Source organism: Gigantopelta aegis, chromosome 10, assembly GCF_016097555.1.
Source record: "Gigantopelta aegis isolate Gae_Host chromosome 10, Gae_host_genome, whole genome shotgun sequence".
Lineage (NCBI taxonomy): Eukaryota > Metazoa > Mollusca > Gastropoda > Neomphalida > Peltospiridae > Gigantopelta > Gigantopelta aegis.
The window spans coordinates 23,707,907-23,732,616 of NC_054708.1; the positions used below are offsets into that span (position 1 = coordinate 23,707,907).

General features: G+C 37.7%; 1 protein-coding gene across 1 annotated transcript; it reads left to right on the top strand.

Moving 5' to 3' along the window:
* Positions 1-951: 951 nt before the first annotated feature.
* LOC121384327 (serine protease HTRA2, mitochondrial-like) lies at positions 952-18,373 on the top strand. Its single transcript, XM_041514672.1, has 7 exons — positions 952-1,403; positions 2,386-2,587; positions 3,203-3,397; positions 3,637-3,669; positions 4,714-4,828; positions 5,404-5,593; positions 17,057-18,373. The coding sequence occupies exons 1-7, from the start codon at positions 1,036-1,038 to the stop codon at positions 17,220-17,222; spliced, it is 1,269 nt and encodes a 422-aa protein (XP_041370606.1). The 5' UTR covers positions 952-1,035; the 3' UTR covers positions 17,223-18,373.
* Positions 18,374-24,710: the final 6,337 nt, after the last annotated feature.

Genomic DNA, 24,710 nt, shown 5'->3' on the forward strand with positions numbered 1-24,710 from the left:
TTTATAAACATAATGTACGGACTCAGCCTTTTTAGCATTTTTCTGTTCGCGTTTTCTGCAAAAAGAAAACATACCTGTCAACTATTATGCATTTGGCGTGAGTCTCACGCATTTGTAACAAAGATCACGCTCTCACACAACGCTACTATAATCTCACACTTTTTCTAAAAATAAAAATATTTTATAATCGTGGTTTATATTTTACAGCTATATATGTAAATAATATGCTGATTATGCAAGTCTCTGAATTTCATTACCTATTAATAATAATACAGCATATTGAACCTACCCTTGGTTCATTACAAACAATCACTCGCAGGTGCTACCGATGACCGACTTGTATGGTTTAACATTAACCGTATTAATGAGTAAAACTTGCACTCGCTTTTTACACATTTCCATTTTGGACTTAAACAAACAACAACAAAAAACTTCGCCTTGGACCTGACCAAGAGCCTGACTTCTAATTTTCTCACGCCTAAGAATTGCCACAGGTTGACAGCTCTGAAAAAAATGTTTATCTGTAGTCTGAACGGACGTAGAAAGTGTTGACTTAATGTGCACCTAGCACTAGTTTATGAAGTTTTACAGAGGAAACACCCAAACTTTATCTTTAGTTTAGCCATGAATACAAGACACAAAGTAGCCTACCAAATCGAAATTACATTAGAATAAAATTGTATATTCACTTAAAATGACTGTCGTTGCCGAACACTTAGATTAGTGCATTTAGCAGTGCAAAAATAACTTGAAACGATTGTTTCAATGTTAACAAAATATCAATGAAAAAAATAAAATAAATAACAATAATAATAATAATTGCCCTTTTGATTTTGATTTTTAAATGGAATCTCGGAATAAAGTGGTGGAAAATTAAAAGTGCAGATTGTACTTGCTAAGGGAGACAATTCTATTCAAGGTCAATTGCTTGCCTGGTTCTCATCTTTGAGATCATATGCTTTGGTTTCTATGTAATCGTAATATCGATAAAAACCAGTCCAGGTTATTGCTGTCACGAACTCGTTCTGATTGACCATGAACAGTTTTACGAAATTGTTTGCGATTGCAAACAAAACTGTTGCTCTTCTTAATAAATGCCCCAATAGTTCAGTAAATCAGTGTTGCAGATCGTCTTTCAGTAGAACCTTACACTCCTGCAAAACACGGGCTACCACTGTCTCAAAAGCTGGAACAGTTCAGAAGTTATGCATTGCAACTGGTCTTTCAGTTTCATCTTTTATCTTGTACAAATGTCGCCACAATTTGTTGCCCACTGGTAGCATGTTACCCCCTGTCTTTGCTGCAGAACCTATGCATTCATCACCGAGGGCGCAGTTCAACTTCATTGCTGACGTGGTGGAAAAGGCAGCCCCAGCAGTAGTTTATATTGAAATTAAGGGGAGGTAATTACTTACTGATTGTCACTACCAAATCAGTTGATATTACAATGAAAATGTTTTTCAGTGGTTTTAATAATTATGGAAATGTTAAATAAGTTTGTTTTGTTTAACGACATCAGTAGAGCACATTGATTGGCTATTGGATGTCAACCATTTGGTAATTCTGACATAGTCTGCACCTCAATTGTTTGGTCTGTGTGAGAACAAAATAGGATATGGTTCTGTGGTTATTGAGAGAGAAGTTAATGTAGTTCCATTACTACATTAAAATTTGATTTGTTAACAATGTGATCTACATTGATTTATTAATCATTGTCTATTGGATGTCAAATATTTGGTACATCTGACATATAGTCTTAGACAGGACACCTGCTACACCTTTTTGCCCATTAGTAGCAAGGGATCTTTTATATATGCACCATCCCACACATAGGATAGCACATACCACAACCTTTGATATGCCAACCATGGTATACCAACAGGGATCTATCCCAGACCAACCATGCATCAGCATATCAGGCTAGCATTTTATAACTGGGAAACGTTCTACACCCCTAATAATAATTATGAAATAAAAGCTTACTTTCAGATAAACATAGTAGAATTGACCCATTTAATACCAGTTGAATCTTGATAAGTTAAATATGAATTGTCCAAAATATTTATTTGTGGTAAAAGCAATCAGTCAAGGATTGCAAATGCAATAAATGTATTATTATTAACTTATTATCATTTGGTCTTCTGGTCTCCAGCTGTCATGCACTTTTTATTCAATTTACTGAGTGTTAGTAATTGTACTATCAGCATCATGTTACTTTTAATTAAAAGGGTATCGGTAAATACCAGTAACAGGTGTTAATATTTTATGTTATTGCTAATAGGTTTTTAAAGTAGTATTTCAACTTGTATGTTAAAATACTGGGTCAGGTTTTTCATATAAAAAACATTTACTTACATTTTTTGTATTGTCTTTATTGCTTAACAGACATCCATATCATGGTGGCATTACAACAATGTCAAATGGGTCTGGCTTCATAGTCCGGCAGAATGGTATTATCTTGACCAATGCTCATGTGGTTGCCAACAAACAGATTGTCGTAGTTAAGCTTCACGATCAGCGGGTTTTTGAAGGAACTGTAACTGCTGTTGACCCGGTGTCAGATCTAGCAACAATCAAAATTGATGCAGTGAGTATGCACAGGGCTTCGTGGACAGAGTGTCCAATACCTGATACAAGTGGCATTTACAATCAATTTAATAAACTAATTACTTTACCCATGCTTAATCCATAAATCGCAAGTTTGCCATTTGATTGGCACTCATCAGGGATGTGATTTTTCAGTTTTTTAGTGTAAAATAATTTTCACAAAATTTACTATAGACTGGATTTGATCTGCATGAAATGCTAAAAACAGTTATGTTTATATAGGTATGGTACAGAGGTTTCATCTTTTTAAAATCAGTTCAGCTTTTATTTTTAAATGCCTATCACATCCCTGTCATATGCATTAGTAATATACAATATATATACATGCATACATGCATACATACATATATATATTATGCACTATGGCCTCTATTATCTATAGATTTGTTTGAATAAGTAGATGTTTTAATTTATTGATTTTTTTTTTTTTTTAATTTTGGGGGGGTGGGGGATAAATATTTGTTGTGTACCCAGTAGTTGGTGTGTATTATTCATCAGTTTTATTATTAGTGAGATTTATCAGATGATACAGTAGAGAATATGTGTTGCATGAGAATTAATATTTATATAGTATGTTCATTTATTCTGTAAACAGAACGGGCTGCCTACTCTGAGCCTTGGAAAGTCGTCATCTGTGAGATCAGGAGAGTGGGTAATCGCCATGGGAAGTCCTCTGTCACTCAGCAACACTGTTACAGCTGGTATTGTTAGCAGCATACATCGTGGCAGCAAAGAGTTGGGCATTCACAACAAAGACATCAGCTACATACAGACAGATGCCGTCATAAATGTGAGACCATCAAATGACATCAATGTCTATATTATTTTTGTTTTATACTTGATTGAGTAATGAACTTTGTGTTCTTAATTATTGCAATTAGTCACAATTATACAAGCAACAAATAAAGGAAAGAATTATGCGAAATGATATTGAACCTTTTATACTGAGTTTTGCATTTGATATTTCTTTTTACAAAGTCAGTTATACCTGTATTTTATAGTTTAAAACTGATATTTTTTATGTTTCAGTTTGGGAATTCAGGAGGACCGCTTGTTAATCTGGTATGTATATTAGTGATTAACACAAACCTACAAGTACCATATGTTACTTAGATAGGTAATGTATTTATCATTTTGAATGTAGCTAGAAATTCCAACATCACAGTCTGACTTGATATAGGTAGTACTAAACCAAATAACTTCCGGCTGGGTCAAAGTGCGAGGTGCACCGAACTTTTGATAGAGAAGTGAACACCACAAGTCCTGTGATTGGTTATAAATGTGAGTGTGTTGGTTGTAAAAAATAATAGTTTCATCTGGGTAAAAAAAAATTGCAATTTTATTTCATCTAGTACCAATGTGTCAAGTAGCCTTGTGCTTGAAACATGTATGGGGTACCTGTAAAAAAAAGTACTCGAATTTTGTGCGAAACTAGGGTAGTCATAGACGCTACCCGTTATCTCAGAAACGAGCAGCTTGACCCCCATTTTTTTCTGATTCACTTTAAGTGTAAGGGGTGGTAGTATTTATATCCGTGGCGTTTATGTCGGTTGATACGTTGCAGGTAGGAGTTTTAGCCACATATGTTACTATTGTCGTTTATGGGATTTGATTTGGTAGTATACACCCTTAAGCTCTGTATGTCATATGTATGTTTAGGAATATACTTTCTGTGAATAGAGTCTCAAAATTCCTGAAGACCACCTAATATGTAGATATTTTGCTTTCAATACTAATATGACAAATCAAATGTTTTAAACTTATTTGTTGAACAGAAAACCACTGATGTGTGTACAAAGTAAAAACATTTAAAGAAATACATGTTCCCATATAATTATTATCCTCTTCTCTCTCACTAACCACTAACCAACTAATAACTAACCCACTGTCGTGGACATACTGCTCAGATAGCTGAGATATGTGCCCAGGACAGCATGCTTGAACCTTAATTGGATATAAGCACGGAAATAAGTCAAAAGAAAGAAAGAAATACTAGTACGTTTACAACAGGTGAGACATTTAATTCTGCACTACAAGATGTATGGATTTTTCTAACTTACACGTCTATACTTCTGACTAATTAGGGGTTTTTGTGTGTTTTTTTAGGATGGTGAAGCTATTGGTATCAATACAATGAAGGTTACAACAGGAATATCTTTTGCCATTCCATCAGACTATGTTCAGGACTTCCTTACAAAAGCTGATATGCTAACTAGCAGAGGTAAAGAAATTTATATCATTCACAAATTAATCAGAAAATAGCTTTTCTAGGGCTTACCGTACTCAGATTCATATTGTATATATACTATTAATCAATAATAGATTTGTTATAACTATATTACAAATTTTAACTTTATGCTCACCTCGTTGAATTAGAAGAAGTATTCAGCAAAAGTAATAATAAAAAATAAAGAAATGATACTAAAAAAAACATTGGGAGGGGATTTTGTTTTTTCTTTTTAGCAACACCATCAATATTGTTTGCGGAACACTTGGCTCATTCTAGTTAATGTTATTGGCAATTCAGTCGGGTTCATAATTTTGCTTGATATACAAAAAATACCCAATACAGACACAACAACAGACTCAAAAATGTTTAGTTTTTTTTTAAATAATAAAAGAATCAGCAAACTTTGCAGGGTCTTTGTAAGATAGAAGGCTCTTGTGAGCTTTATCATTAAAGCACAAAGAATTCACAGTTTACAGATGAGTCCAGACATTTTTTTCAATTCTGAAAGAAAAAAAAACATCCCATAAAGCAATCATTATGAATAGCCATCTGTTTGCTGATTTCAGCTGAATCAAAGCCTAAAAGCTGGTTTGGTCGAGTGAGTAGCCCAAAGAAACAGCGCTACATTGGTATCACCATATTGAGCTTGACTCCAAGCATTATCAGAGAGTTGCAGAAAAGAATTCCCGATTTCCCAGAAGACATTGAACATGGAGTGTTTGTTGACAGAATTATCATTGGTTCACCTGCATATAAGTAAGATTTTTTGCAGTTTTAAAGGATAACTTTATAACAAAATTAAAATATCAAATCATGACATTTATGTTTTCATTTCAAATAATTGTTATCTTTATTTCTATTTTATTTTAACAAATAATTTTAAAAACAAACAAATGGAAAATCCTGTATTAAATTGCTTTTGGCTCAAAGGAAAAAGTACCATTGAGTTACCTCCCTTGAAGAGTGACATTTCATGCAGTTTTTCACTGACTGCATTTGTGTAGTGTCACGGGGATTCTACAATACCCGTAACTGAATGAAACACAATTGTCCAAATATCTCTCTTAACTGTATATCTATTAGATCTCTCTGTAACAGGCAGTTATACCCGCTGTGGCTCGTCTCTAGGTATGATCAGAGATACGATCTTATATAAAGTATATATTATTATAGCACGTTTAGTTCACTAGAAAACACAACAAAACACAATACACTTTGAAATCTGTATTAACCTACGCTGACAAATGTACTGCCGCAGTAGTTAATTAATAACAACAATAATAACAACCCAGAACTGATCACTTAATTAGTTAATCTCTAGGTGTCTAGTTTACACAATATGCTAATCACTTCACCGTGACACAACACCCACACGTGCGATAATGGAGAAACGCTTCCAGGGGAACTTAATTAATAAAGGAATTACAACACTATTCCTAACTGGTTAATTTTTAATTAACCCTAACTACTCATTCAGTAACCTTGTAACACAGAATTAATACTGGTACCTATCACAATAAAGACAATAACCTACAGTTTACCTAGGTCCTCTAGGATGACTGGCTAAGCTTTATATTACCAAATACTCGTATAATGTTAGAACAATAAGTCTACGATTTACTTCGTCAGATGACCGAAGACACTGTCTAAAGAATATTGGTATAATACAGTATTAAAATATTTAAAGTTACATCAATCACATCAAGGTTATACAACAGAGCAGAAATAATATATTTACCAAAGTCCAAACGGACTAACGTTCCCGGGAAGCCTTCCTTTTTGGTTCTCCTCGATATCTCTAAAATCCTAGCTATTTATTCAAAACTCTCAGAGACAGTGAATATCGCCTGGGGGTACAAAGCGGTACCTCACGTATCATGTGGATTTTCCACAGCCACCATGCCGGCGTTTTTTTCTCTGATCGTCAGACTGGCTGTCGCCAACCGCGAGCAATCCCCCTGGCCATAAACAGCACTACCGGAGATATTACGTAACTACTACCCACATGGCCTCCACACCTACGCTGGGTGTGTATTAGAAGTACAGCTCGATGACCGTCGCGCAAGGGTATCACGTAACAAGTTGCCCACCTGACTAAGTGCATTTGGAACTGCACACGGCCTCTAAAACAATTAATATCGCCACAGGCGAAAAGAAATTAAGAGCATGTACCGTCACACACCCCCACCTCAAAAAGGATATTTCCTCTACTCTAGGAATAGGGAAATATACTACATTAAAACAAAACGTGCGTTAACCGACGCATCCGGGCATTTATAACACATGTAATAATAAGGTGACTACCAGTAATCACACTGAGTCTCTGAGTCCCTGGTATACAAATAAAATATATATAAACAAAACAGAAATCAAGAATGTCAACACATTATCATAACGTTCAACTTCGGGACAGGGCATCAGCGATTACATTGGATGTGCCCTTGATATGTTCAATGGTAATTGGGTATTCTTGCAGAAGAAGACTCCACCTCAAAACTCTGTTGGTGGCTTTCAGTAGGATGGTCCAGTCCGTCTTCGTCTTCTTGGAACAGCACAGCTCCAGCACCCACGTCACTGGCACCCACAGCTAGCTTGAAAAGCCTTCGGTAGTCTGGTGCTGCCATCACGGGAGACAACGAGAGCATCTGCTTGAGATGGTTGAATGACTTCTCGCATTCATCGGACCACTGGAACTTTTTTTCCTTCTTTTTCAGTGTCGCACGTTTTCCAGATTTTCTCCGATAGGCATGCTGTCGAATCGGTGTAGCGTTGGGTTCCAAGCGCACATCCTGGCTTAAGGTATTGGTAACCGTTGGAAGGTTCTGACAAATGGAAACATTGTCTTGTTTCAGCATAGTCAACTTTGCTCGCTGGGGGTTCAAGTCTGCTATAATCTGGCTGTTGGTTAATTTGATCTCTGCAGTCTTGACGTCATCACAGGAAATTGAGTGACTCTCAATTTGGACCGGTATCACTGGAACTATCGGCAGTCTGTCAAAATAACCTTTTAGCAAATTGATGTGACAATACCTACTTTTCCTAACCCTATCAGGAGTGTTTATCACATACCCTGTCTCATTAACCCGTTTGTGCACAACATAGGGCCCGAAATACCTGTTCTGCAACGAACCCCGTTTAATGGGAAGGTACAGCAGTACCTTATCCCCTGGTTTAAATTCCCGACTCCTAGCCTTCCTATCAAACACTGATTTTATTTTGCTCTGAGCATGGCTCAGTTGCTTCCTAGCTAGTTCGGTCGCCGGCAACCTCCTATCCCTAAATCTTTTATTCATCAATACTCTCTCAGTTAACAATGTAGTGCGAACTGCCAACAATTTTGGATCAGCCCCTGCTCTAGGATTAACTCTTGTCTATTACAAGGTGAGTCCCCTCTATCAAACACAACTGGTTCAATTCCCCTCTGTGGGAGATCAACAGGTTCCACCACATTTAATTCCTCAGTTGACTTATCTACCATTTTACTGATAACCTCATCCACTTCAATTTCATGGCTCACACACGTATCAGACAAATCACAAATATCCTCTGGGTATCGTGTTACTCTACAGGCCATAGCCCTAGTCATTACACACGCAGGATATCTAATCTCATCAACCTCACTCTCTTCTATTAGTAAAGGGCTGTCTTTAATTAACAATTGGTCACATTTCGGCTGACAACATTGACTAGTCAAATCATTACCCAACAAAACTCCTATGTTTTCAACGGGCAAGTCCTTCACAACACCCATAACGACTGGTCCCGTCACAAACTTCGAACACAAGAAAACGTTATGTAACCGGACAACCATATTTTCTCCAGTAATTGAGGTTAAAGCCAAACTACATCCTGTATCTGAATTTTCAATACCAGCTAAACACTTTGACGTTATAAGCGACAGATTACAGCCTGTGTCTCGATAGATTCATATTGCCTTAGGACTCAATTCTTGTTTCACATCACAAACCATACCAGTGGACACATACGGGTTTACTTTCTCTGCCATGGGACTAACCATTAACTCTCTCGCTAACGGAGCTGACCTCACTAAACCGACCACTTGCGCATTATCGCGTTTCCTTTTAAAACAGTCCCCGACAAGATGGTTATTCTTTTTACAGTAACTGCAATGTGGACAAAAAGTTCATGCATTGGCTGATAATGCAGGCTTATCCTTACTTTGCCCACCAGGTGCATTCCTTGCCTGACTAGCTGACCAACTAGATGACTCTCCCCGATAGTTACTTTCCCGGGAAAAACCTGGCTGAAATTTCTTCTTATCACCCTGTTGTATAGAGCTACCCTGTACTGCCTGAGCCTTGTGTATTAACATGTAGTCATCTGCCACTATGCCTGCCTCCTCTATCTTTTTGACATCACGATCCTCTAAATGAATACGTAAGCTAACTGGTAATCCATTTTTAATGTCCTGTAAGATCAACAACTCCCGTAACTCGGTATATGACTCTACCTGATGAGACACCACCCATTTATCAAACATCCCTGCCTTCTTAGCCACAAACTCACTATAAGACTGACCCTGCGTTTTTCTCAACTCGCTATACCGTAAACGATAATCCTCAGGTCGTAATTCATAAGCCCTCAAGACTGCAGCCTTAACTAGGTCGTACTGACTTGCTCGCTCATCACTCATTGAATTATAAGCTACACTAGCCTTTCATTAAACTTAGACACGGCTAACAATGTCCACTTAGACTGCGGCCAATTTAGCTGCTTAGCGGCCCATTCAAAAAGTTGGAAGAACATATCTACCTCCTGGTCATCAAATACAGGCACTGATCTATAAGCCTCCGACATGTTAAACCCATTTCCGGCTTCTCGTCTGACTTCTTCAGTATTCAACTTTAACTCATGTTCCACCTTTAATTTTGCTAACTGGAATTCTCTATCTCTATCTCTGTCTTCTCTATCCCTCTCTTCTCTTTCTCTCTCTCTCTCTCTCTATCCCTCTCTCTATCTTCTCTATCTCTATCTTCTTTCTCTCTATCCCTTTCTTCTCTTTCTCTCTCTCTCACTATCCCTCTCTTGTTTTTCTCTATCTCTATCTCTATCTTCTCTATCTCTATCTTCTTTCTCTCTATCCCTCTTCTCTTTCTCTCTCTCTCTCTCTATCCCTCTCTTCTTTTTCTCTATCTCTATCTTTTTCTCTCTCTCTATCTCTATCTCTCTCTCTCTCTCTCTCTCTCTCTCTCTCTCTCTCTCTCTCTCTCTCTCTCTCTCTCTCTCTCTCTCTCTCTCTCTTCTCTCTCTCTATCTAATGCACGTTCTTCTCTTTCGTACTCAAGCTTTTTAAAAGCTAATTGTTGTTCCACACTTAACTCATTTATCTCTATCTCTGGAACAATCTCACAGTCTTCCATAACAGGACTATCACCAAAAACGTCCTGGATAATAATTGTCCTTATATCTCCTAAGGTTTTAGCTGATGTTAAATCAATTTCTCGCTCGCCCGCGATTTCAACTAACTCGGCCTTACGTGCTCGCTTAATCTCCACTACACTGAGCGTAGGCCTATCCAGCAAATTCTTATCCATGTTTAGATATGACGCACTTATTATTAATTAATTTTCTAGTGAACAATGTTGCTACTTCTGGTTATTTGTAAAAATAATTTATAAAGCCCCCATTTACAAACAATACTTTTTTTAAAATATGCATGTCCCGTTTCAGATCCGGGACAAGCGCCCCAATTTTCTACTCCTGTCACGGGGATTCTACAATACCCGTATGTGACGGAACATGCTCTTAAATTTGTTTCGCCTGTGGCGATTTTAATTGTGTTAGAGGGCCGTGTGTAGTTTCATTGCCCGTAGCGCAGGTGGGCAACTTGTTACGTAATACTTTGCGCGATCGGGCATTCCAATATGCACTTAGTCCAGCTGTGGAGGCCATGTGGCGAGTAGTTACGTAATACCTCTGCGAGTGCGGTTTTTACAACCGTGATTTGGCGACGATGGCGTCAGTAAGTCTGACGATCAGAGAGAAATATACCGACTCTAGTAGAGTTGGAATATCAGATGGTAGGGGGAGGTACCGTCTTGTACCCCCAGGCGTATTCTGATTTATAATAAATAGCTAGGATTTAGAGATATCTAGGAGAAAACGAAAAGGAAGCTTCCCAGGAACGTTAGTCCGTTTGGACTGGTAAATATCATTTCTGCTCTGTGTATAACCTTGATGTGATTGATGTGACTTTAAATATTTTAATACTGTATTATACCAATATTCTTTAGACAGTGTCTTCGGTCATCTGACGAAGTAAATCGTAGTCTTACTGTTATATTTTATACGAGTATTTGGTAATATAAAGCTTAGCCAGTCATCCTAGCAGACCTAGGTAAACTGTAGGTTATTGTCTTTATTGTGATAGGTACCAGTATTAATTCTGTGTTACAAGATTACTGAAAGAGTAGTTAAGGGTTAATTAAAAATTAACCCGTTAGGAATAGAGCTGTAATTCCTTTATTAATTAACTTCTCCTAGAAGCGTTTCTTAATTATCACACGTGTGGGTGTGGTGTAACGGTGAAGTGATTCGCATATTGTGTAACTAGACACCTAGAGATTAACTAATTAAGTGATCAGTTCTGGGTTGTTATTATTGCTGTTATTAATTAACTACTATGGCTGTACATTTGTCAGCGTAGATTAATACAGATTCCAAAGTGTATTGTGTTTTTGTTGTGTTTCTAGAGAACTAACGTGCTATAATAATATATACCTTATATAAGATCGTACCTCTGATCATACCTAGAGACGAGCCATACTAGGGTTTAACCGCCTGTTACAGAGAGATCTAATAGATATACAGTTAGGAGAGATATTTTGATAATCGTGTTTTATTCAGTTACGGGAATTATAGAATCCTTCGTGACAGGAGTAGAAAATTGGGGCGCTCGTCCCGGATCTGAAACGGGACATGCATATTTAAAAAAAGTATTGTTTGTAAATGGGGGCTTTATAAATTAATTTTTACAAATTTACTCGAAGTAGCACGTTGTTCACTAGAAAATTAATTAATAAGAAGTGCGTCATATCTAAACATGGATAAGAATTTGCTGGATAGGCCTACGCTCAGTGTAGTGGAGATTAAGCGAGCACGTAAGGCCGAGTTAGTTGAAATCGCGGGTGAGCGAGAAATTGATTTAACATCAGCTAAAACCTTAGGTGATATAAAGACAATTATTATCCAGGAAGTTTTTGGTGATAGGCCTGTTATGGAAGACAGTGAGATTGTTCCAGAGATAGAGATAAATGAGTTAAGTGTGGAACAACAATTAGCTTTTAAAAAGCTTGAGTATGAAAGAGAAGAGAAAGAGAGAGAAAGAGAAGAACGTGCATTAGATAAAGAGAGAGAGAGAGAGAAAGAGAAGATAGGGATAGAGAGAGAGAGAGAGAAGAGAGAGATAGAGAAGATAGACATAGAGATAGAGAGAAAGAAGATAGAGATAGAGTAGATAGAGATAGGGATAGAGAAGATAGAGAGAGGGATAGAGAGAGAGAGAGAGAAAGAGAAGAGAGGGATAGAGAAGATAGACATAGGGATAGAGAATTCCAGTTAGAAAAATTAAAAGTGGAACATGAGTTAAAGTTGAATACTGAAGAGCGGGGGATTACTGAAGAAGTCAGACGAGAAGCCGGAAATGGGTTTAACATGTCGGAGGCTTATAGATCAGTTCCGGTATTTGATGACCAGGAGGTAGATATGTTCTTTCAACTTTTTGAACGGGCCGCTAAGCAGCTAAATTGGCTGCAGTCTAAGTGGACATTGTTAGCCGTGTCTAAGTTTAAGGGGAAGGCTAGTATAGCTTATAATTCAATGAGTGATGAGCGAGCAAGTCAGTACGACCTAGTTAAGGCTGCAGTCTTGAGGGCTTATGAATTATGACCTGAGGATTATCGTTTATGGTATAGCGAGTTGAGAAAAACGCAGGGTCAGTCTTATAGTGAGTTTGTGGCTAAGAAGGCAGGGATGTTTGATAAATGGGTGGTGTCTCATCAGGTAGAGTCATATACTGAGTTACGGGAGTTGTTGATCTTACAGGACATTAAAAATGGATTACCAGTTAGCTTACGTATTCATTTAGAGGATCGTGATGTCAAAAAGATAGAGGAGGCAGGCATAGTGGCAGATGATTATGTGTTAATACACAAAGCTCAGGCAGTACCGGATAGCTCTTTACAACAGGGTGATAAGAAGAAATTTCAGCCAGGTTTTTCCCGGGAAAGTAACTATCGGGGAGAGTCATCTAGTTGGTCGGCTAGTCAGGCCAGGAATGCACCTGGTGGGCAAAGTAAGGATAGACCTGCATTATCAGCCAATGCACGAACCTTTCGTCCACATTGCAGTTACTGTAAAAAGGATAACCATCTTATCGGGGACTGTTTTAAAAGGAAACGCGATAATGCGCAAGTGGTCGGTTTAGTGAGGTCAGCTCCGTTAGCGAGAGAGTTAATGGTTAGTCCCATGGCAGAGAAAGTAAACCCGTATGTGTCCACTGGTATGGTTTGTGATGTGAAACAAGAATTGAGTCCTAAGGCTATATCAATCTATAGAGATACCGGGTGTAGTCAGAGTTTGATCACGCAAGAGTGTTTAGCTGGTATTGAAAATTCAGACATAGAACGTAGTTTGGTTTTAACCTCGGTTACTGGAGAAAATATGGTTGTCAGGTTACATAAGGTTTTCTTGTGTTCGAAGTTTGTGACGGGACCAGTCATTATGGGTGTTGTGAAGGACTTGCCTGTTGAAAACATAGGAGTTTTGTTGGGAAATGATTTGACTAGTCAGTGTTGTCAGCCGAAATGTGACCAACTGTTAATTAAAGACAGCACGTTACCAATAGAAGAGTGTGAGGTTGATGAGATTAAATATCCTGCATGTGTAATGACTAGGGATATGACCGGTAGGTTAGCACAAGACGCAGAGGATATTTGTGATTTGTCTGATACGTGTGTGAGCCATGAAATTGGAGTGGATGTAAAATTGTAGACAAGTCAACTGAGGAATTAAATGTGGTGGAACCTGTTGATCTCCCGCAGAGGGGAATTGAACCAGTTGTCTTTGATAGAGGGGATTTACCTTGTAATAGACAAGAGTTAATTCTAGAGCAGGGGGCTGATCCAAATTTGTTGGCAGCTCGCACTACCTTGTTAACTGTGGACAAGGGAATATTAATAAATAAGAGAGTTAGAGATGGGAGGTTGCCGGCGACCGAACTAGCTAGGAAGCAAGTGAGCCATGCTCAGAGCAAAATAAAATCAGTGTTTGATAGGAAGGCTAAGAGTCGGGAATTTAAACCAGGGGATAAGGTACTGCTGTACCTTCCCATTAAACGGGGTTCTGTGCAGAACAGGTATTTCGGGCCCTATGTTGTGCTCAAACGAGTTAATGAGACAGGGTATGTGATAAACACTCCTGATAGGGTTAGGAAAAGTAGGTATTGTCACATCAATTTGCTAAAAGGTTATTTTGACAGACTGCCGATAGTTCCAGAGAGACCGGTCCAAATTGAGAGACACTCAATTTCCTGTGATGACGTCAAGACTGCGGAGATCAAGTTGGCCAACAGCCAGATTCTAGCAGACTTGAACCCCCAGCGAGCAAAGCTGACTACATTGATACAAGACAATGTTTCCATTTGTCGGGACCTTCCAACGGTTACCAATACCTTAAGCCAAGATGTGCGCTTGGAACCCAACGCTACACCGCGCCGACAGCATGCCTATCGGAGAAAACCTAGAAAACGTGCGACGCTGAGAAAGAAGGAAACGAAGTTCCATTGGTCAGGTGAATGCGAGAAGTCATTCAACTGTCTCAAGCCGAGGCGCTACTCGTCTCCCGTGATGGCAGCACCAGACTACCGAATGCCGTTCAAGCTAGCTGTGGGTGCCAGTGACGTGGGTGCTGGAGCTGTGCTGTTCCAAGAAGACGAAGACGGACTGGACCATCCTAATGAAAGCCTCCAACCAGAGAGTTTTGAGATGGAGTCTTCTTCTGCAAGAATACCCAATTACCATTGGACATATCAAGGGCACATCCAATGTAATCGCTGATGCCCTGTCCCGAAGTTGAACGTTATGATAATGTGTTGACATTCTTTATTTCTGTTTTGTTTATATATGTTTTATTTGTATACCAGGGACTCAGAGACTCAGTGTGATTACTGGTAGTCACCTTATTATTACATGTGTTATAAATGCCTGTATGCGTCGGTTAACGCACCTTTTTGTTTTAATGTAGTATATTTCCCTATTCCTAGAGTAGAGGAAATATCCTTTTGAGGTGGGGGTGTGTGACGGAACATGCTCTTAAATTTGTTTCGCCTGTGGCGATTTTAATTGTGTTAGAGGGCCGTGTGCAGTTTCATTGCCCGTAGCGCAGGTGGGCAACTTGTTACGTAATACTTCGTGCGATCGGGCATTCCAATATGCACTTAGTCCAGCTGTGGAGGCCATGTGGCGAGTAGTTACGTAATACCTCTGCGAGTGCGGTTTTTACAACCGTGATTTGGCGACGATGGCGTCAGTAAGTCTGACGATCAGAGAGAAATATACCGACTCTAGTAGAGTTGGAATATCAGATGGTAGGGGGAGGTACTGCCTTGTACCCCCAGGCGTATTCTGATTTATAATAAATAGCTAGGATTTAGAGATATCTAGGAGAAAACGAAAAGGAAGCTTCCCGGGAACGTTAGTCCGTTTGGACTTTGGTAAATATCATTTCTGCTCTGTGTATAACCTTGATGTGATTGATGTGACTTTAAATATTTTAATACTGTATTATACCAATATTCTTTAGACAGTGTCTTCGGTCATCTGACGAAGTAAATCGTAGTCTTACTGTTCTATATTTTATACGAGTATTTGGTAATATAAAGCTTAGCCAGTCATCCTAGCAGACCTAGGTAAACTGTAGGTTATTGTCTTTATTGTGATAGGTACCAGTATTAATTCTGTGTTACAAGATTACTGAAAGAGTAGTTAAGGGTTAATTAAAAATTAACCCGTTAGGAATAGAGCTGTAATTCCTTTATTAATTAAGTTCCCCAAGAAGCGTTTCTCCATTATCGCATGTGTGTGTGTTAGCGTTTCTCAATTATCACACGTGTGGGTGTTGTGTCACGGTGAAGTGATTAGCATATTGTGTAAACTCAGAGACAGCGAAAATCGCCTGGGGGTACAAAGCGGCACCTCACGTATCATGTGGATTTTCCACAGCCACCATGCCGGCATTTTTTTCTCTGATCGTCAGACTGGCTGTCGCCAACCACGAGCAATCCCCTGGCCATAAACAGCACTACCGGAGATATTACGTAACTACTAGCCACATGGCCTCCACACCTGCGCTGGGTGTGTATTAGAAGTACAGCTCGATGACCACCGCGCAAGGGTATCACGTAACAAGTTGCCCACCTGGCTAAGTGCATTTGGAACTGCACACGGCCTCTAAAACAATTAATATCGCCACAGGCGAAAAGAAATTAAGAGCATGTACCGTCACATGTTGTGACATTGAATTCATTCAACTGATTGGGGTTTTTTCTCGTTCCAACCAGTGCACCACAATTGGACAAGGGCCAAGCTTTCATGTCTGTGGGAAAATGCATATAAAAGATCCCTTGCTGCATTAGGAAAAATGTAGCAGGTTTCCTCTGATGAATACATGCCAGAATTACCTAATGTTTGACATCCAATAGTCGATAATTAATCAATGTGATCTAGTGTCGTTAAACAAAACAATTTTTTTTTCTTCAAGAATAACGTCATTTATTAACAACAATATTATCCTAGTTTTCAAATAAATTTGGAGGCATTTAGTGTAGGTATTTTATAACACATTTTGCTGTCCTTACAAGTAAGGAATACCATTTCTAATTTGTTATTGGGAAGACAAACTATGCAATAAAATAAATTTAAACCATATAAATTGGCTATAAACTTGACCTTTACAGGGTTTCATCACCTGTTTCTAAACTCCGATAATCGGCATCATTCCCCACCATTCTTCAAAAGCTACAGTATGTTGTTTTGTATTCCCAATTTGGAGTAAAATATGCTCAATCAATGTAAATAATTCTCATTTTGTATTATTATATTTTTTAAATGAAACTGAAAATTCTTAATCCAGCACTAGTTAAAGTGTGTTGGGATCCTTGGTCCATGCTTTCAGTAATGTGTTCTTTGTTTCTTTTTCCAGTGGTGGTCTGAAACCGGGTGACATCATAACTCACATAAATGACAAGGAGGTGAATGCATCGTCTGATTTCTTTGGTGCTGTCAGTACTAACGACATTTTGAAACTGGCAGTTATGAGGAAGCAGAAAAGAATTTTACTGACTATAAAACCTGAGGAGATTGAATGACGACTCTGTGGCTGTACATTATCATGTAGAACAAATTGCTTTCCAACTAGACGGATATGTCTAACATCTGTGATTTAACTATTTTATTCAAAAGTTATAGAAAATCGGAGATTAGTCAATAATAATTACTATCATAGATAATAGTAAACATTTCAACTTAACCTGACCTCAAACAAATGACATTTTCCCCTTTGTAAGTAGACTACTCTGAACTTCCCAACAGCCAATGGGATGGCTTACAATCTTCCAATGAGTCCTGGTGAGCGGAAAAACGTCTATTAGACTGGCCACATCAGGAACCAATCAAATAATTAGTTTTAGAACATTATCAAAACGTTTGTTGGCTGAACTTGGGGATGGCTTCTTGTTCCGATCACATGACTGAATTTTCCTTCTTTCTCTTTTGCATATTCAGTCCTGACATCCTTTCTTTACTCTTGTATTACACAAGCCACCTTGTTTTTTGTGTTCGTTTAGTCCAGTGTTGTTTTATGTGGTTTAGTTTCTACCATATTTATTCTTGGTTACTGCAGCTTTATTTGCTTTGCTTTATTTTTGTGTTTATATAACATGACATTGCTGAAGGTCATATGTCATGTTTCTATCAATATTCTAGATTCTAAATTGATTTTGTTAATTATATAATAAGACCCATGCAGAATCTTATTTATGCTCTTTTTTTATGTCATTGAGTGATGTGTGATAATTCTATTTTCATGAATTCTGAGCCAGTAAATACAAATTCTTTATTTACTTACAAACTTTGAACTAAGTAAGTTTGATAATTTAAAGGCCCAATTCAACCTTTATTATCAGACAAAACTACCAAAAATACTGTACTTTTAGAAGACTTTAACATATATGAATGGTTTTGGGTTTTTTGTTCTTTTTTTTTGTTCTTTTTTTTTCTTTTGGGGGGAGAGGGGGGCATCTTCTCTTTTTTCCCACCAGTAATGGCTCTTTGTTGTGGGTTTTTCAGTATGATTCCATTTATATATTTCATTGCTAAGAATAAAATAAATGATGACTGCATACATTAAGAAAATGTTTATAGTATTGACTTATATAAGCTCTGGAATATATCCCTTCCTGGAGCCACAAACTGACAAATGATGTGACAAACTACAGCAATTAAATCTGTTTTTAACACATGTTTGAGTTATTTTCTATTTCTTTTCATTTTTATTTTGTTTTCATGCTTACTGGTGTATCTACTGGACTTTCAACCATGATATCATCAGCATTCATTTCAGATATCAAGGCCCATGCTTATAAAACTAAGTCCAGACTTAATCTCAAATGATGTCACACGCGTACAATTTGTATGTTGTTACCATGACGTTACTATCTCAGACTCTGTTAGAGTCTTTAGACTCTAGAAGTTTTATGAGCACCAGGCCAGGTCTGATGTTTCTAAAAATGTTCAGAGTCTAGACTCGAGATTAATAGAGTCTGAGACTTTAATGTCATGGCAATACCATACAAATTGCATATGTATAACGTCATTAAAGGTAGAGTCTAGACTCTAAAAGTTTTATAAGCATGGGCCCAGGGGCTCTCTGTCTAGAACAGGAGTTACCAGCATCAGTGGTGTCGTGGTTAAGCCATCGGACATAAGGCTGGTAGGTACAGGGTTTGCAGCCCAGTACCGGCTCCAGCCCTGAGTAGGTTTTAACAACTCATTCGGTAGGTGTAAGACCACTATACCCTCTTCTCTCTCACTAACCACTAACCCACTGTCCTGGACAGACGGCCAGATAGCTAAGGTGTGTGCCTAGGACAGCGTGTTTGAACCTTAATTGACTATAAGTTGAAATGAAATAGAACAGGGGTTAACAGTTGTTGGAGAAAAGTCTGTGTAGAGATGGTACTGAATGTGAAACCAGTATCGACCAGACCCATCCCAATTATTGTACCATGACTGGTATCTCATAGGCCATGGTATGTGCTTTGTCTGTCTTTGGATGTTAAAGATCCGTTGCTACTAATGGAAAAATGTAGCAGGTTTCCTCTGAAGACTATGAGTTAGAATCATGAAATGTTTGACATCCAGTAGCCAATGAGTAATTAATCGGCGTGCTCTAGTGATGTCATTAAACAAACAAACTTTAACTTTAATCAGTATGCTACAGAGGCTGGTTACTTCACTGTGGAATATTTTTAACAATATGTGTACAGGCCATTTTATATAATGGCCTCTGTGTTGTTCTGTCTAGAACACACTGTTTATTGCAAATCATTTTAAAACTAAAACAATTATTCAGATTTATGTAATTTAGTAATTATTTCTAGGCTCAGTGCTGTATATATACAGTATATTGTATACTATACATGTATATGTGTACATGTGTGTGTGTGTGTATATATACACACACATACAGCTTTAGGTCTCAACAATTTTCAAACATATAAAATTATTTGCAATAAACAATGTTTCAGATGATTAACAAAAAAAGACCCTTTAACATGTGAAATACCCATACACAAAAAGATAGTTTTTGAAGTTGGCAGAAGTTCCTTACTTGATGACTAATTTCCTTATCTAATGACATCATATAATTGTACCAGTCTCGGTGGTGTCATGGTTAGACCATCGGTCTACAGGCTGGTAGGTAATGGGTTCGGATCCCAGTCGAGGCATGGGATTTTTAATCCAGATACCGACTCCAAACCCTGAGTGCTCCGCAAGGCTCAATGGGTAACTGGTTCAACAAAGGCCATGGTTTGTGCTATCCTGCCTGTGGGAAGCACAAATAAAAGATCCCTTGCTGCTAATCGGAAAGAGTAGCCCATGTAGTGGCGACAGCAGGTTTCCTCTCAAAATCTGTGTGGTCCATAACCATATATCTGACACCATATAACCGTAAATAAAATGTATTGAGTGCATTGTTAAATAAAACATATGTTTTATTCCTTCCTTGTTTTTGTCTTGACTTTGTGCTAATACCTAATAAGTATATTAGACACCGAACTGCTTATCTCGAAATGTACTGATGTGTCATTAAACAACAAAAAAAATTGTTTTCAAGATTCCATTTTTAAAAAGCTATTATAGAGCTGTACAGTTTACTAAGCATTTGATTGTTTGTAGTATTTTACTTAAAATACAGTGTGAAATATATGTGTTGGATCACTTGGTGCTTGAATGCTATTGTGTAAGTATAATGTGTTGCATGTATTAAACTGAGAAATAAATGTGTAACCAAACAGAAATTGTGTTTTATTTTTTTCTATAATTCTTATTTGAAACTTACCATCTGTCATTGGTATATAAGTAAGATATTTACATTAAAACAGGTGCATTAACAAATATATGCACCTATGTATGCCACGGTATTATTTTATGTTAGTTAATATGACTCTATTATTATCTATAACTGTATTTATCCTATAACTTACCCTACAGCTATCCAAAGCTGTTGTACTTTGTCACCATCATAAAACAAATGATGCAAAGTATCAGGCAAGTTATTACAAAATGTACATTTATCAGAATCTATGTAGTTTATTATATGTAAAAAAGTAATTGTACCAAGAATTCTGTGTAGCAATCTATACTGAAACCATATTAAAGTGGTATCTTTTAAACATTTAAAAGGTAAAACATAATATTTTTCCCATGTAAAGTGATCAGATGTTAGACCCTTATTTGCCATGTTGGTATTTACCAAGAGTTTTAATTTAAACAGCAGAACTGGTCTTATAAATGAATTATTAATATTTAATGTTTAAAAAAAAAGAGATTTTACAGCATTCATTAGCGATACATAGTGTCACGGGGATCCTATAATACCCGTAACTGAATGAAACACGATTATCCAAATATCTCTCCTAACTGTATATCTATTAGATCTCTCTGTAATGGGCAGTTCAAAACCCGCGTGGCTCGTCCAGGTATGATCAGAGATAAGATCTTATATAAAGTATGTATTATTATAGCACGTTTAGTTCACTAGAAAACACAACAAAAACACAATACACTTTGGAATCTGTATTAATACTACGCTGACAAATGTACAGCCGCAGTAGTTAATTAACAACAACAAATAATAACAACCCAGAACTGATCACTTAATTAGTTAATCTCTAGGTGTCTAGTTTACACAATATTGTAATCACTTCACCGTGACACAACACCCACACATGTGATAATTGAGAAACGCTTCCAGGGGAACTTAATTAATAAAGGAAATTACAACTCTAATCCTAACTGATTAATTTTTAATTAACCCTTAACTACTCATTCAGTAACCTTGTAACCTGATCTGGGTGTGTATTGAAAACAGCTCGACCACCGTCGTGCAGAGGTATTACGTAACAAAGTGCCCACCTGGGCTTAAGTGCATATTGGAACTGCACGCGGCCCTCTAAAACAATTAATATCACCACAGGCGAAAACAAAATTAAGAGCATGTTCCGTCACACATAGTATAAAATATAAGTTTTTATGTTATATTTTTGTGTGAAAGTTTCAAATTCAAAAAGGTTTTCTTGTTTATCAAGTAAGTCATTAATGAAAATAATTCTTTTGTTAATAAAGCTCCTATATAAAAATGGTTTATTATTTTTTAATATCTTTGTATTATACCAAATATTAAGTCCTTTAAGTCCCTGGATATCTTCTGTGTTTTGTAATGTTTGGTTTTGTTGAACTAGTACCCAGCTATATAAGGCATCTCTCTAAAACACATTTGTTACATATTCTTTTTTCATTACAATAAAATAATCTCCATATATAATGAGATATTTAGTGTTTAAACCAATAGTGGATTCAAATAGTGTAATCTATTTTGTGGTTTGCCGAAATAGTCTTTGTATCCATGTAGATTTTAGAGATGAAACAAGGTGTTGTATATCTGGAACTTTTAGGCCACCATATTTACAATCTTTTGATAAAGTGATTTAATCTAGTATATAATTCTAAAAAAAAATTTTTTAATTATACTATATTTTCATTTTCCATTTAAGGATTTTATTATTAATGCCCTACCGGTCCAATTGGAGGGGTTTTGATCCTTCGACCCAAACGCAACAGTGGAATGCTCTACCAAATGAGTAGAACCCACCCCTCACACCAAAGCATTAACAAGTGTAAATATTTTATATTTTCCTTTCTTTGATGCCCAGAAAAAAAATATCTCTCCTGGCCACACCTTTATACCCCCACCCATCTGGCAATTCCGAGTCAAACATTATAATCATTATAATATACAGTAACCTATTTTCATAACTCTGTTTCATCAAGGGGCGGGAAGTAGCCCAGTGGTAAAGTGTTCGCTTGATGTGCAGTCAGTCTAGGATCAATCCTCGTCGGTGGACAAACTGGGCTATTTCTTGTTTCAGCCAGTGCTCCACAACTGGTGTAACAAAGGTCATGGTATGTACTATCCTGTTTGTGGGATGGTGCATATAAAAGATCCCTTGTTGCTAATTGAAAAGAGTAGCCCATGAAGTAGCGACAGCAGGTTTCCTCTCTCAGTATTTGTGTGGTCCTTAACCATATGTCTCACGCCATAAAACCGTAAATAAAATGTGTTGAGTGTGTTGTTAAATAAACCATTTCCTTCCTTCCTCTTTTATAATCATTTATTTATAATGGGTCCACTGAGGGAGTTTGATCCTTAGCATGTCAGGCAAACACTGTACGTGATATATTCTTTTCAAAGCAATGTGAGCTTACCATTTTCTTTCCTCACATGAGTATTTATTTTGGGCATCATACAAAGGAAAATATCAAATTTTTACACTTGTTAATATTTCTGGTGTTTGTTAAGAGTGTAATTTATGATATGTTCTTATCCTCAAAAGCTGGGCAAAGCCCTGGTCTCCCTGAACCTCTAGGATCAATCCTCTATGAGGCTTTAATGGATGAGATTTAGCTCAGTTGGTAGAGTGTTTGCCTGAAGTCAGAGAATCGAACCCCCTCAGCGGACCCATTCTCTTACTGGTTTTTTCTCCATTCTAAACAGTGCCCCATGATCGGTATATCAAAGACTGTGACGTGTGATGATGTCTGTGGGAAAGTGCATATAAAAGATCCTTTGCTGCTACGGAAAAATGTAGCAGGTTTCCTCTGAAGACCATGTCAGAATTTTAAAATGTTTAACATCCAGTTGCTGATGATTAATTAATCAGTGTGCTCTTGTGGTGTCGTTAAACAAAACAAACTTTAATCTTTTGCTATGAGACTCTATGTTTATCCTAGACCGGCCTCGGTGGCATCGTGGTTAGGCCATCGGTCTACAGGCTGGTAGGTACTAGGTTCAGATCCCAGTCGAGGCATGGGATTTTTAATCCAGATACTGACTCCAAACCCTGAGTGAGTGCTCCGCAAGGCTCAATAGGTAGGTGTAAACCACTTGCACCGACCAGTGATCCATAACTGGTTCAACAAAGGCCATGGTTTGTGCTATCCTGCCTGTGGGAAGCGAAATAAAAGATCCCTTGCTGCCTGTCGTAAACGAGTAGCCTATGTGGCGACAATGGGTTTCCTCTCAAAATCCGCGTGGTCCTTAACCATATGTCTGACGCCATATAACCGTAAATAAAATGTGTTGAGTGCGTCGTTAAATAAAACATTTCTTTCTTTCTATGTTTATCCTTGCAGTAAGCTGCAAGGAATGTTTTATATGCACATTCTTTCAGAAAGGACAGTACCTACCATAACCTTTTGTCCAGTTGTAGAGCACTGGCTAGAATAGGAAATGGCCCAGTGAATGTTTATATCAGATGGATGGATGGATGGATGGATGGATGGATGGATGGATGGATGGATGGATGGATGGATGGATGGATGGATTACTGATGGATGGATGGATGGATGGATGGATGGATGGATGGATGGATGGATGGATGGATGGATGGATGGATGGATGGATGGATGGATGGATAGACGGATGGACGGATGGATGGATAGATGAACGGATATATGGACGAACGACATTTGGATGGACGACATTTGGATGGATGGATGGATGAACAGATATATGGATGAATGACATTTGGATGGATGGATTGATGGATGGATGGATGAATGGATGGATATATGGACAAACAACATTTGGATGGATGGATGGATGGATGGATGGATGGATGGATGGATGGACGGATATATGAATGAACGACATTTGGATGGATGGATGGATGGATGGATGGAGCAGACAAAAAGAAGCTTTGGAAAGTTTGGTTGGTTGGTTTCTAATTCAGGGCTACATTTATGGACTGATGTTAGTTATTCAGTCATAAAAGCAGTTACTATTTGTAATGATGATTTGATCAATTACTTGGTGCAAATTTCTACAATGTTGTAGGAAGTCTAGCTATATATGTAATTCTCAATCAAGTTAAATCAGCCTTTTGATCTGGATTTTGGAATCATATAATGAGTTAACACCTAATATCAGTGTTTTAGCTTTAACTTTTCAAGATGTGTGTATTGTTTCCATATAATACCCCTTAGTATGTGTTAAAGATATAAATTGTAAAAGG

Coding starts and splice junctions, on each gene's coding strand:
- LOC121384327 (XM_041514672.1), top strand. CDS start 1,036: ATGAACAGTTTTACGAAATTGTTTGCGATTGCAAACAAAACTGTTGCT. Junction 1,404..2,385: donor TATATTGAAATTAAGGGGAG/GTAATTACTTAC, acceptor ATTGCTTAACAG/ACATCCATATCATGGTGGCA. Junction 3,398..3,636: donor AGACAGATGCCGTCATAAAT/GTGAGACCATCA, acceptor TTTATGTTTCAG/TTTGGGAATTCAGGAGGACC.